General features: G+C 42.2%; 1 protein-coding gene across 1 annotated transcript in view; it reads left to right on the forward strand.

Moving 5' to 3' along the window:
* Nucleotides 1-15,822, forward strand: part of LOC140725861 (F-box only protein 41-like) — a gene marked incomplete at its 5' end in the record, with an annotated part of 371,488 nt that overhangs the window by 251,787 nt on the left and 103,879 nt on the right. Inside the window, one exon of the mRNA XM_073041806.1 lies at nt 8,406-8,564. Coding sequence (XP_072897907.1) covers nt 8,406-8,564 — 159 coding nt within the window. The remainder of the gene's footprint in view (nt 1-8,405; nt 8,565-15,822) is intronic.

Raw genomic sequence — 15,822 nt, forward strand, 5'->3', positions numbered from 1 at the left:
TGGCAGAATATAGCATGAATGGTAAGACTCTTGGCAGTGTGGAGGATCAGAGGGATCTTGGGGTGTGAGTCCATAGGACACTCAAAATTGCTACGCAGGTTGACTCTATGGTTAAGAAGGTATACGGTGCATTGGCCTTCTTCATTCATGGGATGGAGTTTAAGGGCCGAGAGGTAATGTTGCAGCTATATAGGACCTTGGTCAGACCCCACTTGGTGTACTGTGCTCAGTTCTGTTCGCCTTACTACAGGAAGTACGTGGAAAGCATAGAAAGGGTGCAGAGGAGATTTACAAGGATGTTCCCTGGATTGGGGAGCATGCCTTCGGAGAATAGGTTGAGTGAACTCGGCCTTTTCTCCTTGGAGCAACGGAGGATGAGAGGTGACCTGATAGAGGTGTACAAGATAATGAGAGGCATTGATCGTGTGGATGGTCAGAGGCTTTTCCCCAGGGCCAAAATGGCTAGCACGAGAGGGCATAGTTTTAAGGTGCTTGAAAGTAGGTACAGAGGAGATGTCAGGGGTAAGTTAAAACAATAGAACATTACAGCACAGAAACAGGCCTTTTGGCCCTTCTTGGCTGTGCCGAACCATTTTTCTGCCTAGTCCCACTGACCAGCACCTGGACCATATCCCTCCATTCACCTCTCATCCATGTACCTGTCCAAGTTCTTCTTAAATGTTAAAAGTGAGCCCTCATTTACAACTTCATCTGGCAGCTCATTCCACACTCCCACCACTCTCTGTGTGAAGAAGTCCCCTCTAATGTTCCCTTTAAACTTTTCCCCCTTCACCCTTAACCCATGTCCTCTGGTTTCTTTCTCCCCTGGTCTCAGTGGAAAAAGCCTGCTTGCATTCACTCTATCTTTACCCATCATAATTTTATATACCTCTATCAAGTCTCCCCTCATTCTTCTACACTCCACGGAATAAACTCCTAACCTATTCAACCTTTCTCTGTAATTCAGTTTCTCAAGTCCCGGCAACATCCTCGTAAACCTTCTCTGCACTCTTTCAGCCTTACTAATATCCTTCCTGTAATTCAGTGACCAAAACTGTACACAACACTCCAAATTCAGCCTCACCAATGCCTCATATAACCTTATAACATTAAAACTCTTATACTCAATACTTTGATTTATAAAGGCCAATGTACCAAAAGCTCTCTTTATTACCATATCTACCTGTGACACCACTTTTACGGAATTTTGTATCTGTATTCATAGATCCCTCTGTTCTACTGCACTCCTCAGTGTCCTACCATTTACCTTGTATGTTCTACCTTGGTTTGTCCTTCCAAAGTGCAATACCTCACACTAGTCTGCATTAAACTCCATCTGCCATTTTTCAGCCCATTTTTCCAGCTGGTCCAGATCCCTCTGCAAGCTTTGAAAACCTTCCTCACTGTCCACTACACCTCCAATCTTTGTATCATCAGCAAATTTACTGATCCAATTTAGCACATTATCATCCAGATCATTGTTATAGATGACAAATAACAATGGACCCAGCACTGATCCCTGTGGCACACCACTAGTCACAGTCCTCCATTCAGACAAGCAATTCTCCACTACCACTCTCTGACTTCTCCCACTGAGCCAATGTCTAATCCAATTTACTACCTCACCCTGTATACCTAGCGACTGAATTTTCCTAACTAACCTTCCATGCGGAACCTTGTCAGAGGCCTTATTGAAGTCCATGTAGACAACATCCACTGCCTTCCCTTCATCCACTTTCCTGGTAACCTCCTCGAAAAACTCTAATAGATTGCTTAAACATGAGCTACCACGCACAAAGCCGTGTTGACTCTCCCTAACAAGTCCCTGTCCATCTAAATACTTGTAGATCCTATCTCTTAGAACTCCTTACAATAATTTACCTACTACAGAGGTCAAACTTACCAGCCTATAATTTCCCAGATTACTTTTAGAGCCTTTTTTAAACAATGGAACATCATGAGCTATCCTCCAATCTTCCGGCACCTCTCCTGTAGATACCGGCATTTTAAACATATCTGCCAGGGCCCCTGCAATTTCAACACTAGTCTTCTTCAAGGTCAGAGGGAATACCCTGTCAGGTCCTGGGGATTTATCTACTCTGATTTGCCTCAAGGTAGCAAGCACCTCCTCCTCTTCAATCTGTATAGGTTCCATGACCTCACTGCTTGTTTGCCTCATTTCTATTGACTCCATGCCAGTTTCCTTGGTAAATACAGACACAAAAAACCCATTTAAGATCTCCCCCATTTCTTTTGGTTCCATACATAGCCGACCACTCTGATCTTCAAGAGGATCAATTTTATCCCTTACTATCCTTTTGCTCTTATACCAAGCTTTTTGGATTATCCTTCACCTTGACTGCCAAAGCTACCTCCTGTCTTCTTTTAGCCCTCCTGATTTCTTTCTTAAGAATTTTTTTTGCACTTTTTATACTCCTCAAGTACCTTATTTGCTCCCAGTTTCCTATACATGTCATACATCTTTCTCTTCTTTATCAGAATTCCAATATCCCTAGAGAACCAAGGTTCCTTATTCTTATTCACTTTGCCTTTAATCCTGACAGGAACATACAAACTCTGCACTCTCAGAATTTCTCCTTTGAAGGCCTCCCACTTACCAACAACATCTGTGCCAGAAAACAACCTGTCCCAATCCACGCGTTTTAGATCCTTTCTCATTTCTTCAAATTTGGACTTTTTCCAGTTTAGAACCTCAACCCAAGGACCAGATCTATCTTTATCCATGACCAAGTTGAAACTAATGGTGTTATGATCACTAGACCCAAAGTGTTTCCCTACACACACTTCAGCCACTTGTCCTAACTCGTTCCTAATAGAAGATCTAATATTGGATCCTCTCTAGTCGGTACCTCTATATATTGATTTAGAAAACTTTCCTGAACACATTTTACAAACTCTAACCCATCTAGACCTTTAACAGTATGGGAGTCCTAATCAATCTATGGAAAATTAAAATCCCCTATTATCACAACTTTATGTTTCCTGCAGTTGTCTGCTATCTCTCTGCAGATTTGCTCCTCCAATTCTCGCTGACAATTGGGTGGTCTATAATACAACCCCATTAATGTGGTTATACCTTTCCAGCTTCTCAGCTCCACCCATATGGCCTCGGTAGTCAAGCCCTCTAATCTGTCCTGCCTGAGCACTGCTGTAACACTTTCCCTGACTCGCAATGCCACCCCCCACCACCCTTCATTCCTCTGCCTCTATCACTTCTGAAGCATCGGAACCCTGGCACATTAAGCTGTCAGTTCTGCCCCTCCTGTAGCCAAGTTTCACTAATGGCTACAATGTGATAATTCCACATGTCAATCCATGCCCTCAGCTCGTCAGCCTTCCCCACAATACTCCTCACATTGAAATAGACACAGCTCTGAAGATTATTACCACCACGCACAACCCTTCTATTTGTGACTTAGCATGAAACTTTAACATCATTTATTTTCACCCCTGCTCCACTATCTGCTCAGTCACTCAGGTTCTCATCCCCCTGCAAATCTAGTTTAAACCACCCCCCCCCCCAAGTTTTTTACGCAGGGAGTGATGAGTGCGTGGAATGGTCTGCTGGTGATGGTGGTGGAGGCGGATAAGATAGGGTCTTTTAAGAGACTCCTGGATGTCTACGTGGAGTAAAATAGAGGGCCATGGGTATAGCCTAGGTAGTTCTAAGGTAGGGACATGTTCGGCACAGCTTTGTGGGTTGAAGGGCCTGTATTGTGCTGTAGGTTTTCTATGTTTCTAACTTGGGAGCAGATGTTCGCAGGGAAATACACGTCAGAAATGTGCCAAATGTTCAGGGAACATTTGCATGTAGTTTTGCGTAGATATGTTCCATTGAGGCAGGGAAAGGATGATAGAGTTAAAGAACTATGGTGTACAATTTAGAAAATCTAGTTAAGAAAAAAAGAAAAGCTTATGAAAGATTGTAAAAACTAGGTACTGTTAGGGCTCCAGAAAATTACAAGGTTGGTAGGAAGGAGCTTAAGAATGGAATTAGAAGAGGCCATGAGAAGGCCTTGGTGAGCAGGTTTAAGGAAAACCCCAAGGCATTCTACAAGCATGTGAAGAGGAAGAGGATGAGCCGTGTGAGAATAGAACCAGTAAGGTGCGATCGTGGAAACGTGTGCATGGAGTCAGAGGATGTAGCGGAGGTACTTAATGAATACTTTGCTTCAGTATTCACCAGGGTAAAAGACCTTGGCAATTGTGGGGATGACTTACAGTGGACTGAAACACTTGAGCATATAGATGTTAAGAAAGAGGATGTGCTGGAACTTTTGAAAAGCATTAAGTTAGATAAGTCACTGGTACTGGACGAGATGTACTCCAGGCTACTGTGGGAAGCGAGGGAGGAGATTGCTGAGCCTCTTGCGATGATCTTTGCGTCATCAATAGGGATGGGGAAAGTACTGGAGGGTAGCAAATGTTGTTCCCTTATTCAAGAAAAGTAGCAGAGATCACCCAGGAAATTATAAACTGTTGAATCTGACTTCAGTGGTGGGCAGGTTATTGGAGAAGATCATGAGAGGCAGGATTTATCAGCATTTGGAGGACATAATCTGATTAGGGATAGTCAGCTTGGCTTTGTCAAGGGTAGGTCATGTCTTACGAGCCTGATTGAATTCTTTGAGGATATAACAAAACACATTGATGAAAGTAGAGGAGTGGATGTAGTGTATATGGATTTCAATAAAGCATTTGATAAGATTCCCCATGCAAGGCTCCTTCAGAAAGTAAGGAGGCATGGGATCCAAGGAGACCTTGCTTTGTGGATCCAGAATTGGCTTGCCTACAGAAGACAAAGGGTGGTAGTTTGCAAGAGTAAAAGGAGGTTGATGGCAGTTATATACAGGACTCCCAACAGTGGCTAGGAGGTGGACCACAGGTTACAACAGAAAATAGAAAAGGGGAGTCAAAAGGGCAATGTTATGATAGTCATGGGAGATTTTAACATGCAAGTCGATTAGGGAAATCAGGTTGCTAATGGATCACAAGAGAGTGAATTTGTTGAATGCCTAAGAGATAGCTTTTTAGAGCAGTTTATTGTTGAGCCACCTCGGGGGATCAGCTATACTGGATTGGGTGTTATGCAATGAACCAGAGGTGATTAGGGAGCTTAAGATAAAATAACCCTGAGAAACCAGTGATCACAATTATTTCAGTGGAGTAAGGGAAATTACAGTGGTATTAGAGAGGAGTTTGTCAAAGTAAATTGGAAGGAGCTGCTGGCAGGATTGTCAGCAGAGCAGCAATGAAATGCGTTTTTGAGAAAAATGAGGAAAGTACAGGACAAATGAAGAAATACTCGGATGGTAAAATAGTACAACCGTGGCTGACAAGGGAAGTCAAAGCTTTTGTAAAAGCAAAAGAAAGGGCATACAACAAAGCAGAAATTAGTGAGAAGTTTTTGAAAACCTACAGAGAGCAACTAAAACAATCATTAGAAGGGAAGATGAAATATGAAAGCAAGCTAGTAAATAATATCAAAGATGATAGTAAAAGTTTTTTCAATTATGTTAAAAATAAAAGAGAAATGAGAGTGGATATAGGACTGCTAGAAAATGAGGCAAAAGAAATAATAATGGAGGAAGTAGGTATAGTGTGTGACGGAAGAGAAATGGGTGCGGTTACTGTTACAAGAGAGAAGGTGTTCAAAAAGCTGTAAGTCCTAAAGGTACATAAGTCACCCAGAACAGAGGAACTGCAGCCTAGGGTTCTGAAAGAAGTAGCGTTAGCAATTGTGGTGGCATTAGAAATGATCTTTCAAAAATCATTGAACTCTGGAATGGTGCCAGAGGACTGTAATTTTGCAAATTTCACTCCACTCTTAAAGAAGGAAGGAAGGCAACAGAAAGGAAATTATAGACCAGGTAGCCTGGCCTCAGTGGTTGGGACGATGTTAGAGTCAGTCGTTAAGGATGGGGTGATGAAATACTTAGTGACACACGACAGGACAGTAGAAAATCAGCATGGTTTCCTTCAAGGAAAATGCTGCCTGACAAACCTGTTGGAAATCTTTGAGGAGATTACAAGTAGGATAGATAAAGGGGATGCAATGGATGTTGTATATTTGGGCTTTCAGAAGGCCTTTGCCAAGATGCCACACATGAGGCTGCTTACCAAGTTAAGAGCCCATGGTATTACAGGAAAGTTGCTAACATGGTTAGAGCATTGGCTGATTGGTAGGAGACAGCACCTGGGAGTAAAAGGATCCTTTTCTGGTTAGCTAGAGGTGTTCTGCAGGGGACAGTGTTGGGACTACTTTTTATGCTGTATATAAATGATTTAGATGGTATAATTGATGGCTTTGTTGCCAAGTTTGCAGATGATATGAAGATTGCAGGAGGGGCAGGTCATGCTGAGGAAATGGGTAGGATGCAGAAGGACAACAGATGAGAATTGGCAAGAAAGTGCCAAATGAAATACAATGTTGGAAAATGCAAGGTCATGCCATTTGGTAGTAGAATAAAATGTGTGGATTATTTTCTAAACGGGAAGAAAAATCGGGAATCTGAGATGCAAAGGGACTTGGGAGTCCTTGTACAGAACACCCTAAAGGTTAACTCGCAGGTGCCACATTAGCATTTATTTCAAGAGGTCTAGAATACAAGATACTGAGGCTTTATAGGCACTGGTAAAGCTTCACCTTGAGTATTGTGAACAGTACTCAACTTAGAAAAGATGTGCTGGCATTGGAGAGGGTCCAGAGGAGGTTCACAAGGACAATTTCAGGAATGAAAGGGTTATCATACAAGGAATGTTTGATGGCTCTGTGTCTGTACACACTGGAATTCAGAAGGTTGCGGGGGGGAGGGGATCTTTAGAATGTTGAAAGGCCTAGACAGAGTAGATGTGCAAAGGACGTTTCCCATGATGGGAGAGTCTAGGACAAAAGGGCACGGCCTCAGGATAGAGGGGCACCCTTTCAAAACAGATGCAGAAAATTTTTTTTAGCCAAAGGGTGTTGAATTTGTGGAATTTGTCGCCACATGCAGCTGTGGTGGCCAGGTCGTTTGGTGTATTTAATTCAGAGACTGTTTTTTTTTTGTTTGGACATGGCATCAAAGGTTACGGGTAGAAGGCCGGGAATTCTGGTTGAGGAGGAGGTAAAAGAAAAGGATCAGCCATGATTGAATGACGGAACAGCCTAGATGGGACAGATAGCCTAATTCTGCTCCTGTGTCTTATGGTCTTACGGTTGTAGATGGTTCGTATTCTGCATGGACATTGGAGACCAGGGGTGTTCCGTAAGGATCTGTTCTGGGACCCCTCCTCTTTGTGATTCTTAGAAATTACCTGGATGAAGAAGTACGAGCGTGGGTTAGTAAGTTTGCTGATGAAACAAATGTTGGGGGTTTTGTGGATAGTCTGGATGGTTGTTAGAGTTTATAGTGGTTCATCTTTAGGATGTAGAACTGGGCTGAGAAGTGGCAGATGGAGTTCAACCCAGATAAGTGTGAGGTGGTTCATTTGGGTAGGTCAAATTTGAAGACAGAATATGATATAAATGGCAAGGCTCTTAGCAGTGTGCAGGATCTGAGAGATCTTGGGATCTGTGTCAATATGACACTCAAAGCACTCACAGGTTGACAGTGTTGTTAAGAAGGCATATGCTGTGTTGGCATTAATCAAATGTGGGATTGAGTTCAAGACCTGTGAGGTAATGTTTTGGCTATGTAGGACCTTGGTCAGACCCCACTTGGAGTACTGTGTTCAGTTCTGGTCACAGGAAGTATGTGGATACTATAGAGAGTGTAGAGGAGATTTACAAGGATGTTGCCTGGATTAGAGGGCATACCTTATGAGAATAGGTTGAGTGTAGTTTGCCTTTTGTCCTTGGAGTGACAGAGGATGACAGGTGACCTGATAGAGGTGTATAAGATGATGAGGGGCATTGATCGTGTGGATAGTCAGAGGCTTTTCACAGGGCTGAAATAGCTAACACGAGGAGGCGTAGTTTTAAAGTGCTTGGAAATGGGTACTGAGGGGATGTCAGGGGTATGCACTAGAGTAATTCTAAGCAGTCTGTAGAGTAAGTTATATGGTCGGCACAACATTATAGGACGAAGGGCCTGTAATGTACTGTAAATTTCTGTGTTCTATGTTTCTCATTGCAGATTACTCCTTCAGTTTTCCTGTTTTATTGCTGTCTAGTGCAGAGACAAAAATTTTTCTCTAAATTCCTCAGTCCTGAAAGAAAGCAGCAGCTTCTGGAGAGACATGATTGGGAACAATGTATTTGTGAGAATAGAGTCAGGCTGAGAAACCAATTATGAAGCCAAATGAAAATATGTACATTAATTCCCATGAGTTCAGAATATTGTGTCATTCGTTTTCTTTTGAACTGTGCAAATTTTATTGTGATAATTATTTTCCCCTCTCAGCTCGGAACTGTATCCGGTTGCAAGTACTGGAACTTGATCATGTGACTGAAATAAACCAGGAGGTAGCAGCAGAAGTTTGTCGAGAGGGTCTAAAAGGATTAGAAATGCTGGTACTAACATCAACCCCAGTCACACCGAAAGCTCTGTTACATTTTAACAGTAAGTATATTTGTTCTTGAATGCAATTAGTACATTTTACATAAGCAGAGTATTCGTAAGACCATAAGATATAGTAGCAGAAGTAGGCCATTCGGCCCATCGAGTCTGCTCCACCATTCAATCATGGGCTGTTACAATTCTTCCATTCATTCCCACTCCACTGCCTTTCCCCCATACCCCTTAATGCCCAGGCTAATCAAGAACCTACCTATCTCTACCTTAAACGCACGCAATGACTTGGCCTCCACAGCCACCTGTGGTAACAAATTCCACAGATTTACCCCCCTCTGACTCAAGTAATTTCTCCATATCTCTGTTCTAAATGGACGTCCTTCAATCCTGAAGTCGTGCCCTTCTGTCCTCAACTCCCCTACCATGGGAAATAACTTTGCCATATCTAATCTGTTCAGGCCTTTTAACATTTGGAATGTTTCTATGAGATCCCCCCTCATTTTCCTGAATACAGCCCAAGAGCTGCCAGACGTTCCTCATACAGTAACCCTTTCATTCCTGGAATCATTCTTGTGAATTTTCTCTGAACATTCTCCAATGTCATTATATCCTTTCCAAAATAAGGAGCCCAAAACTGCACACAGTACTCCAAGTGTGGTCTCATGAGTGCCTTATAGAGCCTCAACATCACATTCCTGCTGTTATACTTTATCTATACCTCTGGAAATGAATGCCAACATTGCATTCGCCTTCTTCACCACTGACTCAACCTGGAAGTTAATCTTTAGGGTATCCTGCATAAGGACTCTCAAGTCCCTTTGCATTTCTGCATTTTGAATTTTCTCCCCATCTAAATAATAGTCTGCTTGTTTATTTCTTCCACCAAAGTGCATGACCGTACACTTTGCAACATTATATTTCATTTGCCACTTCTTTGTCCATTGCTCTAAACTATCTAAGTGTCTCTGCAGGCTCTGTGTTTCCTCAACATTACCCACTCCTCCAATTATCTTTTGTATCATCAGCAAATTTAGCCACAAATCCATTAATCCCACAATCCAAATCATTAACATACATCTTAAAAAGCAGTGGTTCCAACACCGACCCCTGTGGAACTCCACTGGTAACCGGCAGCCAGCCAGAATAAGATCCCTTTATTCCCACTCTCTGTTTCCTGCTGATCAGCCAATACTCAACTCATGCTAGTAACTTCCCTGTAATTCCATAGGCTCTTAGCTTGCTAAGCAGCCTCATGTGCGGCACCTTGTCAAAGGCCTTCTGAAGATCCAAGTACACCACATCGCCACTGCATCTCCTTACTCTGCTTGTAATTTCCTCAAAATATTGCAGTAGTTTAGTCAGGCAGGATTTTCCTTTCAGGAAACCATGCTGGCTTTGGCGTATCTTTTCATGTGCCTCCATGTACTCCGTAATCTCATCCCTAACAATCAATTCCAACAACTTCCCAACTACTGATTACAGGCTAACAGGTCTATAGTTTCCTTTCTGCTGCTTCCCACCCTTCTTAAATAGCGGAGTAACATTTGCAATTTTCCATTCATCTGGTACAATGCCAGAATCTATTGATTCTTGAAAGATTACTGTTAATGCCTCCGCAGTCTCTCCAGCTACTTCCTTCAGAACTCGAGGGTGCAACCCAAGATTTATCCACTCTCAGACCATTAAGCTTCCTGAGCACCTTCTAAGTCGTAATTTTCACTGCACATACTTCACTTCCACTTTATTTATAGTGTTGGAAAAAAGAGAGAGAGAGAGAGCTACCGCTTCTACTCTTCCAACGATTCTGAGTGAGGCACAGAGAGATCTGTATTTACTGACAATTACCTTTATTGTTCAAACTAACAAGTACGTGAATTCATACACTAAATACCTTGTGCGCACACCTGCTAAGTATCCCTGACCCTCCTGGTTAGTCAAAGAATAGCAAAGGTATTACCCGGGCGGAGAAATTTACGCTGGCCAGGCGCTTCTTGTTCCTCATGGTCCCAATTCACTCTCCATGTGCTTCACGCAGGGTTCTTCTCGCTTGTATCTGTGATGGTTATTCTTCGAAGTTACTGCCACCAGCACCCACAAAGCATCCACTTTTATATTCATCTCTTATCAATTCAAATGTCGCATTCCTGTGTCATTGGCCACAGGTCATGTGTCTGGCCTTTAACACCTGGTCATTGGCTCTGGTCCAAAGCAGCATCCATCTATTGTCCTCTTCCCATCAAGGGACAGTTGCTGACTCATGGCTCTTTGTTCTCAGTCAGCAATGAGCTTGAATTGCCTCAGGCATTCACAATCCTGCATGCTATAGCCAACCAAAGAACACTTCACAAATAACTCCTTATGTGGAAATGACCTCCAGTCCAGCAGATTACCTGAAGAGTCTTTGTGCCTTCTTTAAAACACTAATCAGGTCCAGCATGTCAAGCTCACAAAATGGAGAATAGAGTGTCTTCACAAAATGGCAGCCTCCATCCCCCAAGCACACGACAAGAACAAAGACCACTTCCACTGTCCTTGATTCATTTGAATTCACTGATTTGAAGATTCTCATTCTTTCTGGCCAACATATCCCTCCTCTTGATTCAAAGATTTATCTTAGGATCACTATCCTCCTCTATTCTATTGACCATCCATTGGATTGCCATGGATCCCCAGCAGGTTTGCAGCACTTACATTATAACTTTTACTTACTAAATTCATACAATTTTTATACTGGCCATCGTTTTTTCAGTAGTGCAAAATCATTCCCGTCTACCTTTTGCATGATTTCAGCCTTCCATCTTCTGAGTTGATACACATTAAATAATACAATCATCAGTGTACAAAAAAGTAATAATACTGCAGCATGTGAGATTATCCTCACCCATGGATGTATTTGAACATTTGATCCCCAATTCCAAAATTTATCCCGAAAGTCTAAGTCACTTCTAAAATTTTATTACATAGGAATTGTACCTTTGTACCCTCTGGAATATTTGATGTTTTATCCACACATATCAAACCATTTACCCCAGCATAATACAAATTCAAGTCTTCCATTTCTTCCACATGCACCGGTATTACCCGTATCCGTTGAGAAAAGTTTCTTTTGATCATATAATGACGTTGTTGTTGACAAGTTCATCAGCAGTAATGTTTCAGAAGCATAGCCAATCATGACCCCAGTCATGGTCAATTCCATCACCATAAAATGCATTATTCTCTTCATATTGAATTAAATCTGTAATTACACAAAGGGTAATATCTGCTGTTATTTCCAGTTTCAATCTTGAATTACTTTAAATCCATGTTTTCGATCTGATTTTCCAACCCATGCAATCTAGGCTCCCAATCATCTTTGGATACAAGTCGTCCATCTTTTCTCACCCAATTTCATTTCAAGACAGGGGAGGCAGCAACCAATGTATTTCTCCTCCTTATTTTATTTATACATTTCAAACTGAGAAAATGGAAACCTCCTCCTTGGTCAGATCTGCTGCCACCTTCTTGGAATAATTGTTCCAAATTCAGATCTTCCAAATCAGAACTATTGTGTACATCGATTGTGAAGTCTCCAAAATTGGGACTATCATGTACATCAATTGTTACATGTCGATGATGATAATTTTCCTGTTTCTCCACCACCAATTTCAACTGTTTGATGTGGTACCATCCACTTTTATCTAGGGAAGTTAGCACCCTGTATACTGATGGACTTGCTTTGTCTATGATTTCATAGGGCCCTGCAAACCTTGGATTTAAAAATGAAATGGGTTGGTGTATTCTAATCATCACTCTTTGTCCTGGGCTTAATTCTATGGGACTGACTTTTGAGTCAAAGTAGGCTTTACTCTGCTGCTTCTTCTTTCCTATTTGATGAGCTGCCACATAATTGGCCTCTTTCACTGTCTCTACCAACTGTTGTACACACTTTTCAGGTTCTGACAAATCTAACCCTAACAACTCCTCTAACCCTTTCATGTTTCTTCCAGTCATGAGTTTATAAGGGGTGTAACCTGTTGAAGATGCCACTGTATTCCTTATTACCATCAACACATAAGGCAGAACTGCTTGCCATGTTGTTCAGTGTTGTTGTACCATTTTGGCCATCATGTTTTTTAAAGTTCGGTTCATTCTTTCCACAATTCCACTAGACTGTGGTCTATAGGGTATATGAAATCTCTGCTTAATTCCTAAAAGTGCCATGGCATCTTGCATTATCTGGGCTGTAAAATGCGTGCCTCTATCTGACTCTATACTCCGAGGTAATCCCCAACGAGTAAAAATCCTTTCCAATAAGATTTTTTCAGTAGCTTTGGCTGTGTTAGTCTTAGTTGGGAAAGCTTCCACCCATTTGGTGAAAGTATCTACTACTACAAGGATATATTTGTACCCTCCTGTGGTTGGTGGCAAGGGTCCAACATAATCTATCTGCAAATTAGTCCAAGGTCCTTCCACTGGTCTGGTTATGTCGGAGGGCTCCTTTCTTTACATTTCCGTCAGGATTATATTGTGCACAAATCAAACAATTCTTGACATAGTGTTCCACATCCTCCTTCATCCTAGGCCACCAACACACCTCCTTGATTTTTTCCAGGGTTCTTTCAGCTCCCAGGTGTCCCCATAAATCATGGTACCAGTGGATCATCTGATTTCTTCCTAACTCTGGAACCACAAACTTTCCTTCATATAGGACTACTCCATCTTTAACATATACACCCTTGTATTCTTCATACACTTCTGACCTTACTCCTATTATTTTTTTTAATTCTTTATCCTTCTTCTGCTCCTCGGATAAATCCATAACTTTAATCTGTCGTTCCTTCTGCCTTCCCATCTCCCCAATCTGTGGTTGCCATTCCTGCCCATTTAAAGCACCTTGCTTTGCTAACTCATCAGCCTTCTTATTCCCCTCAGGGGACAATTTAGAGTGAGCCTTCACCTTTACAACTCCGTATTCTTTCCCCTTTGCTTCTTCAAATATATATTGCAGCAGAGCAGCAGATGGAAGGGGCTTTCCGTCAGCTGAAACAAACCCTCTTGCTTCCCACAGAGGCAAATGTTCTGTAAGGTTGTTACAAACATACATACTATCAGAGTGTATGACTGATCCAGGTGGAAAATATTTTGGATGCTAACCACGTATGCTACAGCTGCCAATTCTGCTGCTTGTGCGCTCATGGTTTTGGGTAGCTTTAAAGCTATACTGTACCTTTCCTGTCCCTGTTCATCCTCTACATAAATGCCACACACAGTTCTCCTCTCACCATCCTGTACTGATGAGGAGCCATCCACAAAAATTTTAAAATAGGGTTTTCCCTTCTCCTTTGTGTCTTTGGTCTCGAGCATTATTTTGTCTGATTTGTCTCTACCCCCTCCTGTTTGTTTTGATACATATGGTCCCTTGGGATCATTTGCCATCAGAACCTGACACTCATGTTCACCACCTTGATACACCAGGTTGTCAGCTAACATAGTGGTGGCACTTACTCTTTTTACAGTTATATTTCTCCCTTGCAACAGCAATGTCCACCTGGCGATTCTGTTTTGGCTTACTGAGCCATCTTTAATCCTTCCATCTAACAGTAATTGTATGGGGGTATGTTCTGTCAATATCGTAAGTGGATTAAGGCCCACTATGTAGTTGAAATGTTGTACTGCCCAGAAAACTGCTGACAAGTGTTTTTCACATACAGTATACCCCTGTTCTACTGGTGAGAGCATGCGTGATGCATACGCTACTGGTCTTAACTTCCCATGCGTCTCCTGTAATAGGACTGCTGAGAGGGTGGTATCAGTTGTAGCCACCTCCGATGAGAATGGTTCATTCAGATTTAGGGTTTTCAAAGCAGACGCCATGGCCAGCACTTGCTTCAGGTCTGTGATGGCCTGCATGTGTTCTGATTTCCATTCCCATGCCACATTCTTTTTCAGTAACCCCATTAAAGGAGCTGCCTTAGTGGGAAATCCATCAATGTGATCCCTACAGTAGCCTATTAGCCCCAGAAAGGACCTCAGCCCTCTCACATCTTGAGGAATAGGCAGTTTCATAACCGACTCTACTCTTCGTTTATCAATTTCTCTTTTTCCCGGTGTCAAGATCATTCCCAAATAACGAACTTCTTGTTTCATCACCTGTGCTTTTTTAGGTTTTACCTTTAGTCCCAATGCACGCAATAATTGCAACAGTTCTGTCAATAGCTGATAATGTTCCTGCTTAGTTTCCGTCTGCAGGAGTAAATCATCTACATATTGGACCAAGCATTCAGGCATTGAGAACCTCTAAGCCTTCCTTTAACTGCTGGTGAAATATAGATGGGGAATTATGGAACCCCTGTGGTAGGGCAGTCCATGTATATTGCTGTCCCTGAAAGGTAAATGCAAACTTGTATTGACACTCTCTTTCTAATGGGATAGACCAAAATCCATTGTTTATGTCTAAAACTGTAAACCATTGCGCTTTTTCATTCTGTTTGACTACTGTTTCTGGGTTAGTTGCTACAGTTGGGGCTGTTAAAGGGGTTACTTTATTCAGCTCTCAATAGTCGATAGTCTATTGTCAATCTCCAACTACCATCGGGTTTCCTCACTGGCCATGTGGGTGAGTTATTAGTTGAGGCTACTAGCCTCAGTACCCCTTGTTGTACCAAACTCTGCATTACCTTATCCACATCTTCCTCAGCTTTCTTTGGAAATCCATATTGCTTCTGTGGTTTGGGGTCTGGACCTTGTATGCACACACTGCCAATCATCTTTCCGCAGTCATGCTTGTACCGTGCAAATGCCCCTAAGTTTTGTGTAATGATTTGCTGTACCATGTGATCATTGCTCATCTCTTCTGGTTTTATCCACATTTCCCCCATGGTGCAGATTCTATCCTGATATTCACCTACTGGAATTTGTCTGTGACATGTATCATTCATATCGGTTGGCATTTGCCAAATCATAGAGTTAACTGGATCAAAACAAAGTCCCGCTTTGGCCATGTAATCACTCCCCAGTATATGTTCCTGCTCCCGGAGTAATTCAACTAGCACTATGGAATGTCCTAATGCTATGTCTCCTATTCTAACTTCTAAGGGTGCACTCACGTGTCCCATTTGTGAATGACCTGTAAATCTACTTAAGATAATTTTACCTTGTATTTCCCAGTTTGCATTAGTTACGTTAGTGGTGTTGCCGGTGGTTCAGGATCCTCCAGTGTCCCATAAAAAGGTAACAGGGCAGCCTCTGACCCAACCATTTACTAGAGGTCTTCCAGTTTCGTCCCACCTTGTGTCACACACCCATGTTGGTGAGGCCTGACACC

This window comes from Hemitrygon akajei, chromosome 4 (genome assembly GCF_048418815.1).
Source record: "Hemitrygon akajei chromosome 4, sHemAka1.3, whole genome shotgun sequence".
NCBI classification, from domain to species: domain Eukaryota; kingdom Metazoa; phylum Chordata; class Chondrichthyes; order Myliobatiformes; family Dasyatidae; genus Hemitrygon; species Hemitrygon akajei.